Here is a 13,857-nt window from a genome sequence, read left to right on the forward strand (position 1 = left end):
TGTTAAAATGCTGAGAGAATAAAAAGTTCTTCACCTGGCATCTGAAAGAATATAGTATAGGTGCCAGGCGAACCTCCTTAGGGAGCTCATTCCACAGCTGGGGTGCCACAGCAGAGAAGGACCTCCTGGTAGCCACCTGCCTCACTTCCTTTGGTATTAAAACATTAAAACTCTTTAATGTTGAAATTTGTACTTGCTATACTTTATGGTTTTTGGTTGTGCACTGCCCAGAGAGCTTTGGCATCAACTCTGTCTGAAAACCATAGGCTACTGGCAGCTTTGTAGCTTTAGAACGATACTGAGCATGAATTACATCAATTCGATAGCAGTTGCTGCCCTAGATTTTATTGGAGCAGAAAAACCATAACAACATTTCCCCCGCTACTTAAAACATCACCAAACCAATGGAAGGCTCCCATAATATGCCAAAAAGCCAAAACACAGTTTCACCAAAGTTCCACAATAGTATACGATCTTGCCTTTTCAAGAACTGGAGATTTACCATTTCTCCCCTATGTGAGTTCTTTGATGAGAAGTAACATTTTTCTTCTGTCTGAAGCTCTTTCCACACTCCAAACAAGGATATGGTTTCTCCCCTGAGTGAATGCTTTCATGTGAAGAGAGATTTCTCTTCAGAGAGAAGCTCTTTCCACACAACAAACAATGATACGGTTTCTCCCCTGTATGAGTTCTTTGATGGCAAGTAAGACTTCTCTTGTCACTGAAGCTCTTTCCACACTCCAAACAATGATACGGTTTCTCCCCTGTGTGAGTTCTTTGATGACAAGTGAGATGTTTCTTCTGTCTGAAGCTCTTTCCACACTCCAAACAATGGTATGGTTTCTCCCCTGAGTGAATGCTTTCATGTGATGTGAGATTTCTCTTCAGAGAGAAGCTCTTTCCACACTCCAAACAATGATATGGTTTCTCTCCCGTATGAGTTCTTTGATGACAAGTAAGAGTTTTCTTCTCACTGAAGCTCTTTCCACACTCCAAACAATGATATGGTTTCTCCCCAGTGTGAGTTCTTTGATGAGAAATGAGGGTTCCCTTCTGACTGAAGCTGCTTCCACACTCCAAACACTGATATGGTTTCTCCCCAGTGTGAGTTCTTTGATGAGAAGTTAGATGTTGATAGATACTGAAGCTCTTTTCACACTCCAAACAATGATATGGTTTCTCCCCTGTGTGAATTCTTTGATGTCGAGTCAGAGTGACTTTCTGACTGAAGTTTTTTCCACACTCCAAACAATGGTATGGTTTCTCCCCTGTATGAGTTCTTTGATGACAAGTAAGAGTTCTCTTCTCACTAAAGCTCTTTCCACACTCCAAACAATGATATGGTCTCTCTCCTGTATGAGTTCTTTGATGCAGAATGAGACTGATCTTCTGACTGTAGCTCTTTCCACACTCCAAACAAAGATATGGTTTCTCACCTGTGTGAGTTCTTTGATGCAGAGTGAGATGTCCCATCTTCCTGAAGCTCTTTCCACACTCTAAACAACGATATGGTTTCTCACCTGTGTGAGTTCTTTGATGAGAAGTGAGAAGACTTTTCTGTCTGAAGCCTTTTTCACACTTTATCTCCCCAGTGTTAGTTCTTTGATGATGAGTGAGATTTGCCTTATGGCTGAAGGTCTCCCCACATTTCAGGCATTTATATGTGTTCTTCACTGTTTGAATTTTGCAATGAGCTTTAACATTTGATACAGAATTGAAAGCTTTTCTACTCATATAGAACCTATTCTTTTCCAGTCTTTTATGTATTATTTCTTGAATTGTGATATCTTGATAACCAAGGCCCTGGGAAGCAAAGGAACTCTTCCTCATGTTGCAATCGACTTCAGTTGTCCTTTCCTGCTCTTTGCTATTTATATATCTTTCTATTTGTGGTGACATCCCACATGGTTCTCTCTTATTCTCCACTTTACTCCTGTCACCCTCTGCAGTGAAGACATGAAAATGGTGGAAGACTGAGTTAGCATTTAGTATTGATGATTCACCAGTACTAGCTCGAGTATAGATCGTTGTTTAAGGGAATGGCAGGGTTATGAATGTTTTAGTACATAACCTGGCTACCTATTAGCTACTGAACCACGTATAAGGTTCTGCTATTGCCATACAAAGCTTTGAACAACTTGGAAGTAGGAAACCTAATAGGCTGCCTTTTCATATACACACCAGTGTGGCGTAGTTGCTAGAGTGTTGGACTGGGAGTCAGGAGATCTTGGGTTCTAGTCCCCACTCCGCCATGGAAACTCACTGGGTGACTTTGGGCCAGTCACAGACTCTCAGCCCAACCCACCTCACAGGGTTGTTGGGAGGATAAAATGGAAAGGAGGACAATTACGTACAGTGCCTTGGGTTCCTTGGAAGGAAAAAGGCGAGATATAAATGCAAATAATGATGTTAATAATAATAATAACAACAACAATACCCAGGTGACCTTTAAGGTCTGCAAAGGAGACCTTGCCAATCATTCCAAAACGAACACAATGTTGCTGTGAAATAACCAGATGGTGGCCCTTTTCTGTGGCGGATCTCAGTCGCCTGGAAAACCCTCTCTCATGCAGTTCAGGAGGCAGAAAATATGACATCTTTGAAATGCCGCCTGAAAACATACATGATCATCCAGGCTTTCCCTAGGCTGTAAGTATATTAATTATGCTGCTCTATTTTTCTACTCCTTGATTATTATTGTTTTACTGTAGTTAGAAGTGTTTTTAATGCTGTGTTTTTAGTGTTGTTATAGAGCCTCGTGTGGCGCAGAGCGGTAAAGCAGCAGTTTCTGCAGCTGAAACTCTCCCCACGGCCTGAGTTCGATCCCAGCAGAAGCTGGTTTCAGGCAGCCGGCTCAGGTCGACTCAGCCTTCCATCCTTCCGAGGTCGGTAAAATGAGTACCCAGTTAGCTGGGGGAAAGGTAATAATGGCTGGGGAAGGCAACGGCAAACCACCCCACTATATAAGGCCTGCCAAGAAAACGTCAGCGAAAGCTGGCGTCCCTCCAAGAGTCAGTAATGACTCAGTGCTTGCACGAGAGGTTCCTTTCCTTTCCTTTCCTTTTAGTGTTGTGCTTTTTAATATTGTATTTTAATGTTCTGAACTGCTGAGAGATTTTACTGTAGTCAGCTGTATATAAATGACACAAATAAATAAATGAATAAATAAAATTTGGCAAGTCCCGGTAGACTGAGAAGAAGGGAGCTGGAGGTGCTGAAATAGGCAATGGAACCACACAAGGAACCCTACAGAGCAGGCCTTCATCTTCGCCTTGAAAGCATCTTTTGTGAAAACGTTCCGGCAGGTTTGCGGCCTGCGTCTTTTAGGTGCTGCTTTAAAACAGTTAATCATTTGATGACTTAAAGATGACTCGATGCATCTTATTTTCTTTTGGAACTCTGCCTTCTGAGGGCAGTTTCCTCAAAAGCAGCCACAGAATACTAAATCAATGAATAATATAGGACATGTGCCAAAAACTGGAAATATGTTCTTCCTCATCATTATTTCATTTGGAACCCGATATTATCATGATCAGGAAAACAGGGAGACTTACCGAGAGAGGCCACGATCCCACAGTTCTCCTCCATGACTTCCATGTGCAGGGCTCTCTGGTCAGGATCCAGCAGCGCCCACTCCTCCTCAGTGAACCACACAGCAACCTCCTCAAAGGTCACCAGAGCCTGGATGAGAAAAGAAAATGTTTCTTACTCAAGGATAACATAAATGTAGCTGCCTGGGCGTTATAGTGCAGGATTGAATCTTGCTTGCTGAGGGAAACGTTTGCTGGAGGTTCAACAGCAAGAAATGGCTACGGCCCTCCTGGGCTGCTTGTGGGTTTCCCAAGAGGCATCTGGCCAACCACTGTGAGATGCTGGACTAGTTGAGGCTTCAGTCCCATCCAGCAGGGCTCTCTGAATGCTCTTAGCTTTGCGAGAACCAAAGAGAAGGACAGAAACGTATTCTGGCTTTGGAGGTGAGCAGGAAATGGAAGCACCCAGGCTGCTCCCTGTCTTGACTCTGAAGATCCGTCCGCCTACCTGATCCGGTTCCATTCCATCACAAAGAACACGAGATGGCTGCGTACCCGTGGCCAGCGTCATTTCAGCCCCTGCGAGGGTCAAAGAGGATAGGAAGCCAGTAGCACATGTGTGACGCCCTGCCCCCCTGCGTTGTCTCAACTTCACCTGAGGCACCCACAAGCACCTGACAGGAGTGTCCATGCCTCCTTAAATTCTTCAATCTCTCTTAATACCTCCTCATAAAATTCTTTTTGTTTATTATTTGGAGCATACATATTGATCAAAGTATACATTTTCCCTTCCAATTGACCCATAGGGGTATGCTATTTTGGCTGGAGATTTTAATATGGTTATGAATAATAGACTAGATAGGTCAAATCCCTCTGAGATAGAAAAAAGAAATAATATCACTATGTTAAACAAATTAATTAAAGAAAAGGATTTTGTTGATTCTTGGCGAGTTCTTAGAGGGGCTGACCCAGGATTTACATTTTATTCTCCAGTCCATCACACATACTCCAGGATTGATCATATTTTTGTATCCAGAGATTTTTTAACTAAGATATGTAAAATGGAATTGGGGACAATCAAGGTAACGGATCATGCATTAGTAAGTTTAGTTTTCGCAGTTGATAAGGATTACAAACAAGCATTAAGGTGGAGACTGAATACTAAGATATTTAAGTACGATAAAGTAATTGAGAAAATGCAGAAGGAACTGTCAGAAACATGGGAAATAAATGAGAAGGGGGGAACAAGAACGGCAGTGGTTTGGGATACCATGAAGGCTGTGTTTAGGGGGAATTGTATTAGGGAAATGTGTAATCTAAAAAGACAACAGGAGGTAAGGCAGGTTACTTTAGAGAAAGAGATAATGAAGTTGGAAAATGAATTTTGGCAAACTAAAAATAAATATAAATTAATAGAAGTACAGGCAAAAAAAAAGGAACTAGAAAATATTAATTTAGAAGAGGTTCAGAGGAACTTAATTTATATGAAAAGGGAATACTTTCAAAATAGTAACAGGAACTCGAAGATGCTTGCCAAGCTCACACAAAAGGAAAAAGCTAAAAATGGGATAGGGGCAGTAAAAAATAAGCAGGGTAATTATTGTCATATGATGAAGGATAAAATAAAAAATTTTCAGCAATTTTTTGAAGATTTATACAAGGAAAGAGATACTCAAACGAAGAGGAAGGAAGAGTATGTGGGTAAATTTTTGAAAAAAGGATTAGAAAAAGAGCATAAGAAAATTATGGATAGTAACATACTGCAAAGTGAAATAGAGGAGGTCATAGATCAGCTTAAAGTAGGGAAATCACCGGGGGTAGATGGCCTGGGACCAGAGTTTTATAAAAAAATTTAAAACATTAATAGTGCCAAAGTTGTTGAAATTATATAACGCAATAATGGAAGGGGAGAAGATTCCAGAGTCATGGGAGCATTCCATAATAATTTTAATCCCGAAACCGGATAAGGATTTGACTCTCCCTGATTCATATAGACCAATTTCGTTAATAAATCAAGATGCTAAAATTTTTTCAACTATTTTGGCCAAAAGATTAAATAAATTTATAGCAAATTATGTAGGGGAAGACCAATGTGGTTTTATAGCAGGCAGACAGATGCATACATTAATAGGGAGAGTCTTAAATGCAATACAGGGGATAAAAAAGTCAAAGAATAAGGCGGGTATTTTAGCGCTAGATATTTTTAAGGCTTTTGATTGTGTGAGTTGGCAAACTTTAAAGTTGGTTTTAATCAAAATGGGATTTGGTAACAAATTCAGAGCAATAATAGAGCAGTTATACTCTAAAAACACAGCTGTAGTGGTAGTAAATGATGGAATAACGGATAAGATACGACTAGCCAGAGGGACAAGACAAGGATGCCCACTCTCGCCAGTCCTGTTTGTATTGGTGATGGAATTGTTGGCAAATGCAATAAGAGAAGATGGGGAGATAGAGGGGATAGGTAGTAGAAATAAAATTAAGTTGAATATGTTTGCAGATGATACATTGATGACTATTAGAGATCCGATAAGCAAAATGGAAAGAATTAGACAGCAGTTAAAAGAATTTGAAGAAGTTACGGGGTTAAGAATAAATTGGGCAAAATCCGAGTTGATGTTATTTAATTACACTAAAAAGGAAGAGAAGGAATGGGAAGGGAATTCAGTTTTGAATAGTAAAGAAAAAATTAAATATTTGGGTATTAAGATTACTAAAAATTTAGAAGATTTGGAAAGTGAAAATTTAAATGGATTGAAAAAAGAGGTAATAGAAAAGCTAAAGAAGTATAAGAAACTGAATCTTTCTTGGTTTGGAAGAATAGCTTTAATAAAGATGAAAATTTTGCCTAAGATCAATTTTTTTTTCAGGATGTTACCAATAAGAATTTCAGATTTAGAGTTAAAAAGTTGGCAGAATCTTATAAATAATTACTGCAATGCGGAGAAGAAAGCAAGAATTAACAAAAGTAAATGGTATATAAATCAAAAGAAGGGTGGATTGGGTCTCCCGAACCTTGAGTACTATTATATAGCAAACAGGTTAAGACACATTGTTGAAGCAATTTTAGGGGTAGGGGACTTAGAATGGATGGAGGAAAATACATTAGATAATATTGAGCTAAATTTGCAGAATGTATTTTTTAAGGAAAAAGGGAAGGGTAATTGGCTTAACGAAATAGATAACTACTTTTTGAAGTTCCATTGGGAACTTTGGAATAAATATAAAAAGGAATTGCTTTCAATTAATTCCCCTTTAACACCAGTGATAATGCTAAAGAAATTTCCTGAAAATTTAAAGAATAGATTAGGTAAAGTTTTAAAGGAGAAAAATAAAATGAGATTAAGTGAATGGTTAAAGGGGATGAATACAAGAGAGAGGTTGGAAGATGTTTTAAAAGATTTGAAATTATCATGGTTAAACTATGGGCAATTGGAACAATGGACTAAAAATTGGGTAAAAGAAAATAGAGAGTGTGGAGAGAAGACGAAATTTGAGGAATTAATTGAAAAAAAAGGAATTGATAAGGGACAAAATATAGGGATAAAAGGGTTAATGAGTCAACTATATAATGTATTAACTGAGAAAGGAGTGTGGGATAGTAGTGGGAAAGTGGTTTGGGAGACTGATTTGAAGATACAGATAGGACAGCAGAGATGGGAGGGATTATGGAGACAGAGAGTGTTGAGAAATATGTCAGTAAGAATAAAGGAGAATTACTACAAACTGGTATGGAGGTGGTATTTAACTCCAGTCAGATTAAATAAGATTAATAATCAGCTTTCAGCAGATTGTTGGAGGGGTTGTGGTGAAAAAGGAACGTATTTACATATGTGGTGGGACTGTAAACATGTGCAAAAGTTGTGGAAGATGGTTTTTTATGAGATTGAGCAGATAGTGGGATTTAAAGTAGAAGTCACACCAAGGATTGCACTACTTTCACCGCAAGAAGAACTTAAATGTAATAAAGAAACGAAAGAGCTAATAACGAATCTGTTGACGGCTGTGAGGCTGATTGTAGCCAGGAACTGGAAGATGCAAGGAGACTATTGTATTGAAGAATGGTATAAAGAAGTGTGGGACATTGCTATAAATGATAAATTGACATGTAATATTAAAATGAAAAAAGGTATAGCAAAAACAAATGATTTTGAGGGTATATGGAAAAAGTTCCTGGAGTTTGTATTTTCTAAAGGAAGTGGGAAACCACCAACAGAAGAAACTATGAGTTTTTGGAAACAGGAATGAGATCCCGAGGTGGGGGGAGCACTGTTATGTTTAGTATAAATATGTTTAATAGGCAAAATTTGTATATTTGATATTAAGGTAATTTTATGTTTATGTAACAAGTATGAAGCATGTTTGTACTTCAGCTGGTACAAAACAGGGCAGCCCGTTTACTAACAGGGACTGGCTGGCGAGATCACATTACGCCAGTCCTTTTACAACTTCATTGGCTGCCAGTCCAGGTCCGGGCCCGATTCAAAGTGCTGGTATTGACATTTAAAGCCCTAAACGGTTTGGGGCCAGGTTATTTGAAGGAACGCCTCCTCCCATATGTACCTACCCGGACCTTAAGAGCATCTACAGGGGCCCTTCTCCGTGAGCCCCTGCCAAAGGAAGTGAGGCAGGTGGCTACTAGGAGGAGGGCTTTCTCCGCTGTGGCACCCCGGTTGTGGAATGAGCTCCCCAGAGAGGTCCGCCTGGCGCCTACACTGTACTCCTTTCGTCGCCAGCTGAAGACCTTTTTATTCACTCAGTATTTTAACACTTAATTTTAACTTAAATTTAAATTATACTGTTTTAACTCTGTATTTTAACCTTATATCAATTTTGCTGCGTGGTTTTATCCTGGTTGTGCTTTTTATATTGTATTTTGTATTTGTATTTTTAACTTGTTGGTTGTTTTATGATGATTTTAATTTTTGTGAACCGCCCAGAGAGCTTTGGCTATTGGGCGGTATAAAAATGTAATAAATAAATAAATAAATAAATAACAAGTGTTTTTTTATTTGATGTTTTGTTGTTGTTATATGTTGCTTAATAAAAAAAAAAAAAGGAGTGTCCATGCCACTAGCACCCAGGACCACTTCAATCCCCCCTGTGCTCATGACGTGTTTGAGGTTTTGGGCCTACCACTGCTGCTCCTGTGTCGCCTCTTCTTCAGGCTCCACAGCTCAGCAACCTAGCCCTCAGTTTCCCATTCTGCTGCCACCATTTGTTGTTTTCTCCTCAATAGGGTTGCCATACGTCCCAGAAAACCGGGAACGTCCCAATTTCCAGGAGATTCTGAAATGTCCTGACCAGCTGGGCAAGAATCCAGGATTCCTGGTCCAGCTGGCCGGAGAAATTCTGACCTCCAAAATGGTGCCTTGAGCTTGCGCAGTGGAGCGGCAGCAGCAGAGGAAAAGACGCATCAATCTGGCGCCTTTTCCAGAGCATCACCGCTCCTCCACAGGCTCATCTGAGTCACTCACTGTGACTCACCTTATCGCGCCTGCGGAGCGTAGAAGAGGAACAACAGTGAGGAAAGGCGCACATGCTCTCCTCAGACTACCTGAGTCCCATGCAATGCAAAGGAGTTTGGTGAGCTTGGCTGGTTGTGGTCAGACCTTGAGGATAAGCGCAGGGCAGGGCTGCTGGGTTATTTGTGGGGGAAGAAAGAGAGTTTTTTGGGGGGGGAGCGAGTGGGGGACGAGGGGGTGAAGGAGAGGAGAGGATAGAGGGGAGAAAGGAAAGAAAAGCCACTCCCCCAAAATCACCCTTCAACAATCCACCTCCTTGGATTTGGGTTGCAAGCCTCAAATCTGTTACTTGGAAGTAAGTTGCAGTGAATTTAAGATGTCTGGTTTTACAGTTAATGTTTTAATTAAAAAATTGGGCTTTGCAAAAATTGGACCTTTAGATATTGCTCATTTTAAAAAAAAAATCCTAGCCCCCACCCACCCCAGAATTGTCCCAGTTTTGTGGATTCAGAATATGGCAACCCTACTCAGACACCTCCACAGACCACATCAGTTGTTTGAAAATATAATTGGAATTTATTAACTCAAGTAAATGCATGTATAAGTTTAATGGTTTCCTCAGTTTAAATGTGTATGGTTACAAGTTTCAAATTACATTGGTTTCAGTCACTTCTTTATTACAAAGCTCCACTAATAGTCTTAGAAATCATCTACTTCTCTCTACCTCACAGAATTCTAACCTACACACCGTATCTCTCATGGACTCATCTCCCCCTGACAATTCTACAGACACATCTTACACCATCTTCTCCACTCCCTCTCACTTAACTATATATAGATACATTTTTCCAGCTCCTCCCACTCTTACTCAGCCAATCTACACTCCCCCTCAACCATCCAATCAGCACTCAGGCATTCAACCCCCTCCCCTCTACAACTTGTAAGTACTTTGAGTCCTACTTATTTCCTGAACCTTATGGTGACCCTATGAAAAGGAGGACAGGGCTCCTGTATCTTTAACAGTTGCGTAGAAAAGGGAATTTCAGCAGGTGTCATTTGTATATATGGAGAACATGATGAAATTCCCTCTTCATCACAACAGTTAAAGCTGCAGGAGCTATACTAGAGCGACCAGATTTAAAAGAGGGCAGGGTACCTGCACCTTTAACTGTGGTGATGAAGAGAGAATTTCACCAGGTTCCCCATATATACAAATGACACCTGCTGAAATTCCTTTTTATATGCAGCTGTTAAAGATACAGGGGCCCTGTCCTCCTTTTCATATGGTCACCCTACATATAAACAATAACTGTGTGTGTGTGTGTGTGTGTGTGTGTGTATATATATATATATATATATATATATATATATATATATCACACAAGGCAGCTGAACATCATACCATGCTATGAGATTACAATACTAAACTCCTGGGAAGTAAATCCCTTGAAACACAAAAGGCTTTACTTCCCAGTCAAATGCATAGAATTACACTGGAATTGATGCAAGTCTAAATACACCTGGGCGTTACAAAATATCTAACCATTAATTTGCACTTCGATCATTCTTTCGGGTGAAAATGCACATTTCCCCATTTGAGAACTTGGCCACAAATCAAGCTGTTGCTTTCCATGGCTGAAGTCTCCAGGCCTTGAACCTCTGAATTGTGGAAAAGGCTGGGGACAAGCTTCTTAACCCACAAATGATACAGGGGAAATAAAAGCAGCCCAGGGATCTCTTCCATACTCCGAAAGACCAGGTTTAATTACACCCATCCCAAATGAATCCTTACCCTGCAAGCAGAAATGTTGGTCAACCTCCTGCTTGATCTCTGCTTGCAGGGGGTTCTGCCCAGTGTCTGGTGGAGCCTTCTCTGCTGCAGGGAAATCAGGTCCCACTTCTGCAAACTCTGTCTTTACCTGAAACTCAGTCTTTACCTGAAACAGAAATCAGGATCCGAGCATGGTGCGAGAGGAAGGATTAAAGAAGGAATGAGAGAGACAAAAATGTAATTGACAACGTATAGGACATCTCTACTCAGGGGATCTCTGGTAAAGGTTGGGCAATGAGTAGAGAGTTTTCAGACCACATCCCTCCCATTCCTGCCCCCTTGGATGAAATGCTCTCACCAACTGCTGCTCTTGCTGCCTCTGGTCCTCTGCCTGGCTCAGGAGGAAGCCTTCTGCCAGGGCCACCGCCTGGGAGCTGGTCTCCACGCCGCATTCCCTCACCCAGTTCGCCATCTCCGCTGGCAGAATGGTCAGGAACTGCTCCAGGATCACCAGGTCTACGATTTGGTTTTTCGTGTGTCGCTCCGGCTTCAGCCACCGACGAGAAAGTTCATGAAGCTGGTTGCAAACCTCTCGGGGTCCCTCAGCCTCCTGGTAGCGGAACTGCCTGAAACACTGGAGCTGCAAGTCTGAACTGGCCATGTCCTCACCCTGGAGCTTCTGCACCTTTCTTTCCCAGAATTCCCCACTGCTCTCGGTCTTAATGGCATCAGGGTCACTTCCTGCTTCATGGCCAGCTGTGTTTGGCTCAGCCATCTTTGACCCGAGTTTCAAAAAGTCTCCAATGGGGCCAAACGAACGGTATCTTCGCTATCTAGGCAAAAATTGCCATGGAAAGCAGCGGTACTAAGGCTCTGCAAAATCAAGACATGGTTCTGTTAAAAGTTTTATACTGTCAGGATAAGATGAAACATTAGGAAGCAAGTCTTATCCCAGAAGGAAAGGCAGGTGAATGCCAAAACTGCAACAGAAACTAGAGACTTAGGGAGGATCTTTCAGCCACTGACCAGAGTCCTTCAATTGCCTGAGAGTCAGAATATGTCTCATTTCCTTTAATCCCCCAGGACAATGTTGCAAACCACACAGCGAGCTTTGGCTATTAGGTGGTACAGAAATGTAATAAATAAATAAAATTTGTCCCACTAGAAGTACAATGCCTTCTCTTGAGTTCTTACCTGTTCTTCATCCAAAGCCCCCAGCCACATACGCCCTACTTCAGTGGTCTTCAACTGGTGGGTCACGACCCAAAAGTGAGTTGCGACCCAAAAGTGGGTTGCGAGACCAGGCCGCCATGTTGGGCCTGGAGAAAATTGCGAAAGTGGGTCCCATGTTGCAGGTTGGGAGTCTGAGGTGAGTCTCAAGTCTGGACCAGTTGAAGACCACTGCTCTACGTGACACCCTTTGCTGCTGCCATCTTCTCCTTAAACCTCTCTTTTCAATAAACTGCCTTAAAACTGATTTACATTAAGGCTTTCAATCTTTGTTGACAAACCAACTGATTTTAAAAGGTCAATGGATTAATCATCCAAACTTACATATGCATAGAAGCTGGAAATTCTGATCAATACCTATATGAGAGCCAGTGTGGTGTAGTGGCTAAAGTGTTGGACTGGGAGACAGGAGATCCAGGTTCTGGTCCCTACTTGGCCATGGAAACCCACTGGGTGACTTCGGGCCTGTCACAAACTCTCAGCCCGACCTACCTCACAGGGTTGTTGTTGTGAGGATAACATGGAGAGGAGGATTATGTATGCCGCCCTGGGTTCCTTGGAGGAAAAAGGCGGGATATAAGTGCAATAATAAATAAATAAAATTAATTACTCTTTCCTCTAGTCACACTTTGCTCTACATTATTTAATTAAAAAGACCCATAACATTTCTGTCTGCATTTCTGAGGTATTCTGCTTCAGCAGATGGAGGCTCCATTCCTAAAAAAAATTGGCTAGAAGCTGCCTCACTGGAACACAGCAAACGTTCTCACAGGACGGCATCCTCTGTTCAAGGAGGCCAGAAATGTTGTGCCACACAGAAACTGGGGTTTGCCATTTCTGCTCTGTTGAGGTTTGCTTTTTTTTTCCTGTTCGGGATTTTTAACACCTCTTTTTCATTCTCTTTTATTTTATTTTCCCCCTTCACCAGTTGTTTACCTATCATCAGTCTTTTCCTCTTTGTCAAAAGTGTTCCTCTTTAGAAGCCTCTCACTCCAGGATTGCATCACAGGGCAGGCCCAAGATCATAGAATAGTAGAGTTGGAAGAGGCCTCTAAGGCCATCGAGTCCAACCCCCTGCTCAATGCAGGAATCCACCTTAAAGCATCCCTGACAGGTGGTTGTCCAGCTGCCTCTTGAAGGCCTCTAGGGTGAGAGAGCCCACGACCTCCCTAGGGAATTGGTTCCATTGTCGTGGCTCACAGATCTTTTTCTGCCTTTAGCAAAAACTACCACAAGCACCTCTCCTCTCTGCCCGAAATGTCAATCGTAATCAGTTAAACAACTAAAAACATTGCTCCCATTTCTGGTCTCCCCAGATCACCTGCCGCATGGGAAGGCAGGCAGGCCTTTGTGGGGCACCTCCTCTCCCTCCACCCGCCTTTGTTTGCTTTTGTCAGCCCGGCCGATCCAGCAGAGAACGAGGGCAGCATCTCAGCCCCAGGCAGAATTGCACCCGGGGACACCCGCCCCCCCATCTGCAAAGGTTGAGGGGGAAGCAGTGCCCAGTTAATGAAGGAAGTTTAGTCAATGTAGTTTGGTCAACAATGGAGTTCACCTCTATATCTCCAAATCAAAGGGGCCACCTGGTCTGTTGAGTGGAAGACAGAGAGGTGCCCCTAGATATGGTGGTGGTGGGGAATCCCAAGTGGATCAGCCTCACAGGTCACCTCTCTGTGGGGTGAAATGGGGGTGGAGGATCCGGCTCCTTCCCATAACACGAAATCAGACCACCACCACCACCCCGACACGCTGGGAGTTGAATTTGGGCATCTTCCCCACCCACCCCTGGGTCTTTCCACCCCCACCTCACTCCCCCCAGAGATTCCCCTTCACCCCATTGCACAAGACGTGGGAGAAGGTC

At 42.1% G+C, this 13,857-nt stretch overlaps 1 protein-coding gene across 1 annotated transcript; it reads right to left on the bottom strand.

Moving 5' to 3' along the window:
• Positions 1-476: 476 nt before the first annotated feature.
• LOC134396963 (gastrula zinc finger protein XlCGF26.1-like) lies at positions 477-11,990 on the bottom strand. The gene is made up of 6 exons (XM_063123577.1): positions 11,961-11,990; positions 11,227-11,313; positions 10,788-10,932; positions 4,039-4,109; positions 3,555-3,681; positions 477-1,943 (listed from the first exon to the last, which is right to left on the bottom strand). The coding sequence occupies exons 1-6, from the start codon at positions 11,988-11,990 to the stop codon at positions 499-501; spliced, it is 1,905 nt and encodes a 634-aa protein (XP_062979647.1). The 3' UTR covers positions 477-498.
• Positions 11,991-13,857: the final 1,867 nt, after the last annotated feature.

This window comes from Elgaria multicarinata, chromosome 3 (assembly GCF_023053635.1).
Source record: "Elgaria multicarinata webbii isolate HBS135686 ecotype San Diego chromosome 3, rElgMul1.1.pri, whole genome shotgun sequence".
In the NCBI taxonomy this organism is placed as follows: Eukaryota; Metazoa; Chordata; class Lepidosauria; order Squamata; family Anguidae; genus Elgaria; species Elgaria multicarinata.

Bases quoted from the DNA above. Each gene is read 5' to 3' on its own strand.
- LOC134396963 (XM_063123577.1), bottom strand. From the start codon at position 11,990: ATGTGGCTGGGGGCTTTGGATGAAGAACAG. The intron at 11,314-11,960 runs GTAAGAACTCAA...CGGTGGCTGAAG, and splicing joins GGGCTTTGGATGAAGAACAG to CCGGAGCGACACACGAAAAA. The intron at 10,933-11,226 runs GTGAGGGAATGC...TTTCTGTTTCAG, and splicing joins CAGCGGAGATGGCGAACTGG to GTAAAGACTGAGTTTCAGGT.